Raw genomic sequence first — 12,151 nt, 5'->3', positions numbered from 1 at the left:
TCTTTGGTAAGACCAACAAATGTCAGCTTTCTTGCTGTCGTTTGTTATCTGAACACTTATGCAAAACAAACTGGACGCAAACCAAACCCACTGTTAACAACATCCTGCAATAGATCCTAACCAGGTAAAATTGGTAGCTGTGTGTCATTTAGAACTTTTTTAAAACGCATGGTGGCAAAAAGACTGATATTACCAGTAAAATACCAAAAATGATCTCCCAGAACTGGATGTTTTACAGTAGGTTTTATGTTGTAACTTGATTCATTAAACTTCCAGGCTAGTTTAATTTTAAATTATTCCAGTAATAAGCAATCCAAGACAGGTTATTTTGTAAAAGGTTTTTTTTTAATTAGGGTATTCAGTGTAAATAGCCTTTTTTTTGAAAGCATATTATGTAAAGTTACCAAAAAATTTCTAAATCTAGTGTTCTGTATTATCCTGAAATTCAGATTCAGAATATTTTTTTTTAATCCTGGCAAGTAATTACTCTCCCTTTGACTTGTGTTGTAAAAGAGAATTAGAAATCAACTCACTTTTCTTTTTTCTCCTGTTTGTGGGCCTTCCTTGTAAGCTGAGCAGCCTTTCTGCTATAAGGATGGATGACTTTTTTCTCTTGCCCTCCACCTTTGCCCTTTGGTGCTTTTGGCTGAAACAATGAAACAGCACAAGGAATAAAGTGAAACACTGCTATTTTTGTTCACAAAGCCCTACATAAACCAGAAGAAACAGCTTAAGGGAAACCAGTAGCATGTTATCAAAGAGATTCACTAAAGACAGGTCCTGCATTAATACTTTCAAGGGTCGATAATTCATAAAAACAGATTCATGGGCTCATATAAAGTTATATTATTCTCAGTAATACAAAGAGTGACATGAACATAAAAGCAGATTCATGAGCTCAGATTCAAACATGGCACACAAAACAGAGCAGATTAATTCTGCAGGCTGAAGAAAAACATGCAACCATTATCATAAACCAACTTTGAAGGGAAAAAAAAGGGTCATTGTTTGTTATAGGCTACATTTTATAAAGAAAACATAATTCTCTTCTCACAGGGATCCACAATGGTAAAATTAACCCAAATTATGCAATTCTCATAGCTTTCATAAGGGTATACAAATACACCCTTATTTGTACGTATACACCATTATTATTGGAAAATTAATAGTGTAGGAAAATCAGCTTAATCAACAGAAAAAACCCTTGCAATTCTGCCACAGATAGCTATGAAAATTATTAACGTTGCCAACTAAATATTTTTGCTGCTTATTTTTTTGCACAGAAGCTCCTTTGTCATTTCCTTGTTTGATCTCTTATAAATATTGTATTTATCTGAATCCAAGACAACTTTGAATTTAAGACCTCTTCCCCCCAAATTTAATAAATTTGTTATCAATTTCCATGCATTGGATCTATTAGTGGAAGGTAGTCTTAAATTTGTCCCCCCACAACTACTGCTCCCCTGCCCCTTGCCCCTCCCTACCACTTGGCCCTCCGTGCCTGCCACCTACCCTCCTCCCTATTCCCATACCTCCCCACTCCTTACACCACATGCATGCCCCAACTCCTACCCCCTTACCTTCTGTTGCAGCTCTGCTCTTCCAGAGCATGACCCCAGCTCAGCCCCAACCCAGGCTGATCTCTGCCTCCTCCAATCCCTGCTCCATCCTGCAGCTTGCTTCTCCACCCCCTGCCCCAATGCTTGTGCCTGCTCCCTGTCCCATCACCTTCTGCTGCAGCCTGGCCAGGGAGAAGCAGCATTAGCAGGAACCAGAGCTAGAGCAGAATATAAGGGGGGGAAGGGGTAGAGGGAAAGCACATAAGCATAGGGGGCAAGGGATGAGGGTGCAAGCTGCAGATCGCCCCCTCCCCCACACCAGTTTTCCCCTCAGCCACATGCCCCCTCTTGCCAAACAAGCTATTCCAGTGCAGGACAGGTGTAATTTCAGCTGTAGCTTCAGCCCTGGGGCCTGGGACCAAAATTGGAGCTAAGCTGGCACCTGCCCCAGGCTGATACTCAGATCCAAGGCAAGTCCACCCCACACCTGCTGACTGGGGCGAAAAACCCTCATCTTGGAGTAAATATTTTAAAGATGATATAAGTCTATAATCTAGTTTGACAGGTTCACTTCTATTTTCCTTTATTTATATTTTAACGGACTTATTTTTTATCACGTTGATTTGGCAAACAATAGGAAAGAGAGCCTTGCCAACATAAATAGACTACTGAGCTTTTAACTGGTTTTATGTGGAGTTGTGCAACAATCTTCATGTTGTCTTTTGAGATGATGGGGCATTTAAGAGCAAAAAATAACAAAACAAAAATAAAGAGAAAAGCTTTGTGAATTCACAAGCAAGAACGCAGAAAAAGGAACCCACCTAATGTTAATATTGCTTCTTTAATTTCTGCTGTTATAGAAGTATTTTGTTGCATACATCTTTTAAATATTATTATTAAATATGCTAGCCAGAAAATATTTCAAGAGTACTGTACAGTAATTTATGCTGTATATCAGGGATGCTCAACCTCTGGCCCATGACACCATGTCATGCAGGCTGTGGGGCTCCCTACAGCTCTGGAAACTTGGTGGTAGGGAATGGTGATACTGCTTTCCTACCCACAAATCTCCAGGCCCTTGAGGAGTCCTGGACCCTGTGCAGCCCTGGGCCCAATCGGGGGAGGGGGGGGGGGGGGGGGGGGGAAGGCAAGTGCTAACACCCAATCCCTGCATGAGAGTGGTGCCAGGGCACCAGGACCCAATCCCAGTGTGCAGGGGCACAGAGGGGATGGTGATGGGCCCCAGGGCCTGGTCTGGCTTGCAAATGAGTTTCGCACCTCTCATCTGGCCCACAGGGCCAAAAGGTAGAGCACCACTTTCTACAGACACATGGGTTCTTCTTGCAAAAAACTGAAGACGACGGTTTTCATGATCGCGACTCGGAGTAAAACGCATAATGAAACACAGATCTTAACAATTTTGGAACATGAACCAGTATAGCCCGTTCCTGGCAGCGTATGTAGTAAATGGCACATTTAAACTGCAACCAGGCAGATTTAGATCAGCTCTTGGGAAAGACCTCCTTACAGGCAAAATAGGAGAGAGTAGAATAAACCACCAAGGGAAGCTGTAGCCTCTCCTTCACTGGAGGTTTCCCAAAGGCTGAAGAAGCACCGGTCAGGGATGATTTAGGTCCAGCACTCCCCCAGTCATGCAGGGGGTTGGATTCAATGACCCACAAGGCCCCTTCTGACCCCACGATTGCAGCCGGCAGGAGGCCAGGTAGCCAGGCATGCACTTGATGGACTAAAGAAATCAGAGGTGCATCAGCTTCCACAAGTGGCGGCGGCTTCCTCCACCAGATGAAACCCAAGCTACATCAGGCGAAGAAAACCGCTGCCCAGGCCTGCTGACACACTTCAATGCAGTCAGTCCTTAACAGGGGTCCTCAGGCCCCTTGGGAAACGCCCGCCAGGAGCTAAGCCCACGACCAGGAACAAGGAAGACAGGCAACAGACACTTTGTGTCACTCCATATCCCAGGATGAAATATCAGGGTCTGGTGCCCACCCTGACCCCACTGGGGCCCAGGGCTCTGCAGGGGGCAGATCTACCCGGACCCTCGGCATTGGCCCCCGCGCGTCACAGCTCCAACCCCACGCGGCTGTGACGTGAGGTGCGCGAGAGAGCGACACCAACACAGGGACTCCCCCGTGTGTCCCCTCAGGCAGCCCCGGGGTAGACCCCCCCCACTGTAGCCTACCCCGCACCCCAGGGCTCCTCTCGCGCCCCGCTACAGCCGGAACCAGAAGGTCTATACTGCCCCCACCCCTCCGCGCTCCGCGGACCCACCATGGCGAGCCCACCAACGGGGTAAATAAGACCGGGCAAGGACAGCACGTGCGCCAGCTCCGCAGCACCGGAAGTGGCGTCAGTCCGTTCCTCCAACCCGTCCGGCCCCGCTCCACTGGCCCCAACGTTCGGTTCCGGTCTGTGCTGGCCGCGCCTGCGCACATGAGGCGGGGCGGGGGAAGTCTCCTTCGGGGAGGTGCTGCAGAGCCGGGGTGGCGGTGGTGCTGCGCCCCCGGGCTGGGGGTTGGGGGGAGCTGGGGTAAGGGCTCAAGGTAGGAGCCTACGGCGCTAAATCAGCCCGGCGCGCGGGGCTGGGGAGCCCGGGATGCAACTCAGCTTCTGCTCGCCAGGGGCACTTCTACACGTGATGGACCTCTGCTCCCGTGTACGATAATTAGCACGTGTGGGAACAGACTGCATTTTAATTGATATATTTACCAAAATAAAAACCCAAAATAATTGCCCGCCCCTGCGCTAAACATTAGTATTTAAATCCCACCTCCCAAATGTCACCTGTCAACTTTTGTAAGTTACTTAGACCCCAGGGGTGGGTAACCTGCACCATGTGTGCCACAAATGGCACGGGCAGCCTCTATGTGTGGCACGCAGCAGATCCAGGAATGGGCAGCAGACAGGGCAGAGAGCAGAGCAGGGATAGGCCTGGGAACACAGAGTAGCTCATTATAGCCCCCTTGAAATCAAAGGAGCTATGCTAATTTATAACACCAGCTATATACATCCATAGTATGTATTATAATTTGTAGATTTAAAATTATACAAAATATAGATATAGATCATTTTATGTTTCAGTATGTAGTGATTATAGTGAGGAATGGTGGATTTAATTATGCTTATTTACCATTTGTAATAAATTAAAAGTAATAAAGGTTTGGTGGAAGGATAATACCATAACTATTTACATGCACCCCGAATGACTGGATAAGAGTTACTGACTTGTATGATTACTTATGACGGGTGAGGAAAATGCTACTTTGCAATCAAACTGACAAATGAATTGAAAATTACTGTTTTCATCTCTCAGAGAATATGGATCAAACAAGGTAATGTTACAGATTCAGACAATTTGAGTTTTAGCGTGTATCAGCAGAAATATTAAAAACACTCTGATATCACCTGCAGAATGACAGTGAACAAGCTGTTTGATTAAATCTGGGTAAAAGTGACTTCTTTTGACCAGCAGAAGCAGAATCATTGTCAGATATCCTCTGAAGATAAATAACACATCTGCAAAAACTACTCAGGAGATTCTGTAGTAGGGTGGGAGTGTTGTAGCCAGGACAGTCCAAGAAATATGTGGAGCAAGGGTTTTTTCTGATATATTTTACTGGATCAACTGTATAGTTGGGAGGGATGTTAGACAAGAAAGAAGAAAGAAAAATCAAAGTTGAATGCTACATAAAACAAGATAAAAAGCTTTTCAGGTATTTAACTTAGTATAATAGTATAGTGTATCTGCTTCTTTCCCAGACCTAAAGGGCACTTTGTGCCGCTTTGCTTGTCTAATATCTCCCCCAACTATACAGCTGGTCCAGTAAAAGATATCACCTAAAAAAACCTTGCTTTGCACAAAAGATAATAAGTCAACTAGATAGTCTATCTAAGAAACATCATAAAAATGAGATATTTCATCTCAAAATAATCTTAGTGCTAATATACAGCTGTAAAAGCTGAAGTCTACAAAAAGCCTTAGGCCAAAAACTAGATGCCTTAAAAAATGAGTGCTTATGAGAGATTCTGAGTGTTCAATGAGAAGATTTCATCACCACCAGAAAAAACTCACCAGCCAGCAGTTTGTCTCCAGCAGAATCAAAAGTAAACACTGGAAACAGAGATATAGCAATGCAGCTGGGCACCCAGGGAAGCATATGGGCAGCAGCTGTCACTTCTGGTTGCTACCACTGCTAGTACAGTGGTGCAGCAGCAGACAGTTTTTTTCTGCCCCCACAACCCCCCATCAAGTCAGTGCCTGCAGCACCCTCCCCAGTTGCTCCACTTTAGTTACACTGTTGGCTGGTCTAACAGGGAGCTTAATACTCCTATTAGTTTAAGAGGAAAAAGCATGCAGGGAGGGCTCAATCAGTAATCAGGGAAGACACCTGACCAGAAAGGGATCCCATTTAGGATGTGTATAAGCCCAGGTCCTGAGCTAAACAGGTAGTCTGGCCCTGGGGGCAGATGTAAGAGGAGCTCCTGAACAGGTAGACCAAGAGACTCCTGATGGACACCAAGAAAGCCTGTGGGTAACAGCCTTAGGGCTGGGATAACACCAGCAGTTTAGGGTGGGACTAAAGGGAGGTGGAAGTCCCAGCAATTGGTGGTCAGGGAAGACTATGGGGAGGAGAAGGTCCCAACAGGCTGGGAGTAAGGCCAGAGCCTGTGAGCAAGGCAGAGAGGGGAGTGGAGACCCTGGGGTTTAGGGACAGCCCAAGATCGATAGGGCTAGGGAACCCAAGGAGAGGCCGAGGGAGTGATGTGGATTGGAGCTGAGGTCATATTGGATTGATTGAGACTATGATGGAGGGCCCATGGAACTGACCAAAGATAATCGATTGATTGGCACACCTGTGAGGCTTAGGCATGGCTTGAAGGGGAAATGAGGAGGCCACGAAATTTCCCTTAAGGTGGTGAGCAGGTAGACCATGGCTTGTGACTATATGAGATCTTACTCGGGTATCCCTGGGGCAGCCTCCCATTTCTAAATACATATTAATGTTAAGGTGTGGCAGGGGAGCAGAAGGGGAGGATGCTTAAGAGACAGGGTGAAAGAGGGGCTGAAGAGCCACTAGAGGGTATCATGGCCATCCCTGGCCCCAGCCTTTGTTACACTGGATATATCTGGTATGTATTCCGTGTGCCAACTCGTGTAGCACCCCATGCAAAGCTATCAAGAAAGCCAACTAATGTGAAAAAAATAGGCTGCACAATAGAAACAAAGAAATACCCCTAGCAGGGAGGGGAGATAAGTCAACCTCAACAAGAAAAGAAGATGGAAACAACAGCAAATGACAGAAGGAGGGAAGAGTGTGGCTTCTGCCCTTTGCACCTATGTTATCATATGAAACATTATAAATGACCATTATATTTGGAGCAGGGGGGATCTGGTTATAAGTAACACCCTCTGACACAATCATCAGTCAGTCTGAGTCACAGAAAATATCTAAAGATATAGGAGATTAAAAGGGTTTATGAGTATGTTTTTCTTTTACTTTTAAAAAGAAAATGTAAAAGATGGCAAATGGTCTGTTTTGCTTTGCTGTATACAGTCTTTCTAGAAAGAGCTGGGAATAATTTATAAGGACTTCAAACTGACAGACAAAACTAGACTAAATCTAGTTATTCTAAGTAGCCCCAAAAGAATGCATTAGTAATTATTTCTTGTGAAACAATGCATCTATTTAAATACAAAAATATTCTGACCATTTATTTCTTACTTCATTCATTTTTCAAATAAATTATTTTTACCTTATCAGGGAACTAAGTTGCATTTCAATTATAATTTAAAGACAAATTATGTAGACCCATTTATACTATAAACAAGCATGTTGAGAGTACCTGTTACCACAAACCTGTCCCCGCCCCCCCAAGTCAATTAAACACAGTGTCACTTTGTAACGTAGACTAAACCTAACCAGAACTGATTCTTAACTATCATGCCATTTTTCTCTGGCAGAGGAGTTCTACAGGTATATCAGTGTAGCAGAGTGGGAAATTAGCTCCATTTGTGTTTTAATTGTGTCCTAAATTGTGCTGCAACTCTGGACAGAACAAACATAAGAACGTATCAAGGATATCATTTTAATATAGCAGGATCCCATGCTAGAGAAGTGCGGTTTAACCATATTGAGATACAGTGGTGTTGTAAGCCATTATAGCCCAAAGGAAATCACAAACACTATACAAACAATCATACTGGGAGAAATGAACAGAATGAACATTTATGATGGTAGAAAAGGATTTTCCATTTATATCCATTTTACAAGACATAACATCAAACTCACAACCTTCCTTTCTGTTTTAACTGTTCTCCTACCTACCACCCTTCATTATATAAAAGTAGACCCAAGAAACCCCTCATCTACTGAATCATTTAGCAGCCTTTTAGAATTTCTCTAGTCATTAAGAGGATTCTTTTGCTTTTCAGCACTTAACCCACCTTCAGGAAATGCAAGAAATGCACATCATGTCACGCATCAGAGACTAAAGCCTAATATGCTGTCATCTCTGCTCTTTAGGGAAAAAGACTCTGCTACAGTAATGGGATTTGTAATCTCTTAGGCTGTTCAAAAACTGAGTAAATAACCAGTGATTTTGCAGTAAATGTTGGAGCAAAGATGTTCTTGTGATGGTCAAGCTTAGGAGAGCTTGAAGGAAAAAAGAAATAGTTATGTAACAAATAAAATGAAGGTCTATGTGTTATGTATTATGTCAGCACTATCAGGATTTTAAAGATTGTTTAAACAGAGTTGCTTAACTTCTTTTTATACATGCATAATTTGTGATATCCATGTTAGAAGAAGTTGATTACAAACCCCAACTAAGTCCTAAAATCTTGTGTACCTAAAACTTCCAATGATCATAGAGATGTTGGCTGAGATGAAGCTGTATTTGAATAAAGGATATGTTCTTTCAGTTCAGTACAGATACAGAACACAAATTTCCCTTCCCCGATGATTAGTAGCTCTTACAAATTCTTTCTGTTTGTAGGCCCTCATCACCACAGTACCTAATAAAGACTTAGCATGACTGATAAGAACAAATTTAAACATATATTTAAGGGCCTTTCTTTAATGGCTGCCTGCATGTGGTATAATTTATACCCATGAACAGAGAATACACAAGTAATTCTATCATTCTGTTCTGGTAGTATTTTACACTCATCTTGTAAACTTGTAAATAGCTGTGCCAGGAGACAGGAAGAAAGAAATCATGATGATTTTTAAAATTAAGATTCAAATCAAACAGTAAAAAAACAGTCCAGACTGTCTTATTTATCTCTCTTCACATACAGTATAACAGAATTGTGTCTGTTGAAATGCAATTTTAGTTTTGGTACAGAAGGTGTGCCTATATTAGTTTTATTTTTCATCCTTATTGAATTCATATTTCTCTGTTTCAGACATTGTCTTGATATCTAAGGACCACTTGAGGACTGAAAACATAGGAGCCACCTCCAATTCCTTTTCAAAATCAAATATGTGTAAAAATTCACTTTACAACACAGTGGCTCTTCAAACTCCTTACATTTCTCACTAAGACATCATATTCTGTACATACAGAATCATAGTAATTTCCCTATCATCTCAAGCACACTTGCCAAAAACACATTGTAGGTTAGGGGGAGTGATAGCTATTATATTACAGTGCTTTCCTCCTTTGAATAGTTCAGTAGGCACTCCAACCTAGCAATATTTTAGTACATGTTCTGATTACCAGACCATCTAATCCACATAGGCTTATAGGCCCAAGTGTTGCTGTGTAATGTGCCACTGCTGGGGATTTGCCACTCTTCAAGTTATTGAGAACTGGAAGCATTTCTGTTCATAATATGATCATGTAGAACAGGTCCATGTATCAGAAACCTTGCTGCATCTGAAAAGGGAAGTTTCTTTTCAGTGGATCAAGTCAGTTATTACTATTACCATTGATTTATATTGCAGTAGTTGTTAAAGGCTTCAGTCAGGATGAAGCCTCGAATGTGCTAGATACTCTCTAAATATCTAGAAAGACATAATCTATGTCCCAAAAAAGGAATTTTATTCTATGTGGGTTTTAATCTCCCTTTCAATCACAAAGAACCCTCAGATCATCAGATCTTATATATATAGAATGATGATCTGGGAATCACATCATATAATCCATTCATGAACTAATAAACTCCATCTTAAAAACAGATCTTTGTTTGCTTTTTTGTTCCTTCCCTGTTATTTACTCTATGATGTAATTGCAGACACTGATCGTATTTCCTCTCAGCCTTGGTTTTGCCAGACCAAACATGCTGAGCTCTTCCAGTCTGCTCCTGCATAATAGAAGCTGATAGAGAGTAGACACATAACAGGGTATTTTGGTGCCCTAGGCAATGGTGGCACACAGGGCACTGGGTAGCGGCTGGCAATGGCAGAACAGCTGGCTGGCAGTGGTGGCAGCTATTATTTTTCTATGCCCCACCCCCCCAAATCAGCACCCAAGGCTGCTGCCCTGCTTACCCCACTCTAGTCAAGCTACCAAGAGCCTTCCTCAGAACACTATATAGGGGAATAAGAATTACTCAAAAATCCCCATAGGTACTGTTTCAAAGGTTCTGGGTGCCTGTAGATATGCAGGGAGGCTGCTTTGATGCACTGCCATTACATCACATCAGAGCAGACTCAATTAACTGAGTCTGCTGGAGCATGCTAATTAGTGTGCCTCCAGCAGCTTCTACATCTCATGTATCAGCATCCCCATGCTTCAAAATAGTGGCAGGGGTGCTTTAACTAAAGCTTGTTCAATGAGCTTTGGTTAAAGCACCTCTACCACCATTCTGAAGCACAGGGATGCTGATACACAAGACATTGCAGGTGCTTTAATTAGTGTGGCTATCGGGCAGCTCTCCCCCCACCTACCCCAGGGCATCCAGTGAGTTGCAGGATGCATCTTCACCTGAAAAAGTTCTGTGGTTTGCAGAAGGCATTGCCACCTTTGGCTGTTCTTGAGAACAATGTGGCACCCCACACCTGATATGGTCCAACAGAAATAGTTCTAACTTCCTTCCCATTTGTAAGTGAGGCTGAGGAGAAATGTTTACATTCCTTTGTGCATGTCTTCTGTACTCATTATTTGGTCAGAACTTAACCACGTAATTTCCCATGTATCAAGCATTTGTTAGGGTGATGCACCCCAATATCAGTAGTATTAAAACTTGTTTGCTCCCTCTTTCTCACTATAAATCCAAGTCAGCACAAAGACCCAGATTCTCCACTGCCTTGCATTATTTTTGTAGCATACAATACATTGTCTTCACGATATTACTCCCAATTTACACAAGTGTATCAGGCCCAAAATACAAGGGCCCCAGTCCTGCAAAGACTGAAGTCAATAGGACACTGAAAACTGACTTAAGCGCTATGACTTAGACTACATTCCTTTTTATTGTCTGAATGACTGTTTGAAGATAGAATAAATAGACAGGTACATATGGATTTATTCTGATGCTTTGGGAGCATACGGTTTATAGAGGACCTTTTGCAACCACCCAAGAATTCTTCACAGAAGCTACCTAAGCCCTGATTGTGTTCCAAACCAAGCTAGACCACCAGCTAATAGACTCATTAAAGCAGCATCTAGTAAGCATATTAAGAAAAGGAAACCAGACTTGGTCAGTATGAAACTGATGAGAACAAGTCTGCCTGAACCATAAAACAAGTAAAGGTGAGAGAGGAAGGGTGACTGATCAGGGAGGAGAACATGCATACAAAGATGGTACAATAACAACAATAGCATAAGCAACGACACTGATTGCAGGTGAAAGCTGTTAGTGTAGTGTTTGACTTAGTTCCCTGGAACAAATACAGCCATTCTGCTGTTTATTTTTTTGTTTGTTTTTCTCAAAAAAAAAATACAAATGACAATCTTATAAGTATCCAACTACTAATAAAAAAGGATTGGATCACTGTGTGAAGGTGATAGCTCTAATGTAAACAGTGAAGTAATGGAAAGACACCTTACATATAGGTTCTCTTCCTCAATTTTTAAATGCCTTATATAACCAAGCAACACCAAGAAAGAAAATTACTCTGCAGGGAGGTGGCTAGGGGTTACTTTTGGAAGACGGTTTTAAATTCGGTCTCTGCCAGAGTCACTTGTATGAGATGCAACTGATTACCCCAGTGCAAGGCATTTTGGGAAGTAGCATAAGTAGGAGTCACCAAAGAAGGCATGAGTCCCAGGTGCAAAGTTAGAGGGGGCTCAAGAATGGTGGATGCCACCTCTGCCAGTCCAGCTGCCACCTGGCCCGCTCACCACCACTGCCTCAGTGGCAGCTGTCACCCAGAGCACAGGAATTGCTGTTACACCTCTGAGTTTGGGATTGTTGGGAAGGCACGTTAGTTAGATGATCCTTGTAAAACTGCTATCAACAACATGGTTAACAGAGTTGCCATTTACATAGTCATATATATCCTTAGGTTCCATTGTTGGCCTATTAAGATAGAAGAAGCAGTTCACACTCTAACAGCTATTTTCAGGCTATCTGTCAGCCAAGGACAACATTGCATCAATTCACAGTCAGTTCAGATTTTTGT

The 12,151-nt window shown here is 42.8% G+C and overlaps 1 protein-coding gene across 1 annotated transcript in view; it reads right to left on the bottom strand.

Annotated features, from left to right (window-relative positions):
* TMA16 (translation machinery associated 16 homolog) overlaps nucleotides 1-3,976 on the bottom strand; it is a 70,170-nt gene extending 66,194 nt beyond the window's left edge. The window contains exons 1-2 of the mRNA XM_006020827.3: nucleotides 3,852-3,976; nucleotides 534-646 (exon numbers count right to left, since the gene is read on the bottom strand). Of these exons, the coding sequence (XP_006020889.1) occupies nucleotides 534-646; nucleotides 3,852-3,854 (116 nt within the window). The 5' untranslated portion in view covers nucleotides 3,855-3,976. The remainder of the gene's footprint in view (nucleotides 1-533; nucleotides 647-3,851) is intronic.
* Between the last annotated feature and the right edge of the window lie 8,175 nt (nucleotides 3,977-12,151).

Source organism: Alligator sinensis, unplaced genomic scaffold (genome assembly GCF_000455745.1).
Source record: "Alligator sinensis unplaced genomic scaffold, ASM45574v1 scaffold49_1, whole genome shotgun sequence".
Classification (NCBI taxonomy): domain Eukaryota; kingdom Metazoa; phylum Chordata; order Crocodylia; family Alligatoridae; genus Alligator; species Alligator sinensis.
This window is presented reverse-complemented; position numbering and strand designations above follow the sequence as displayed.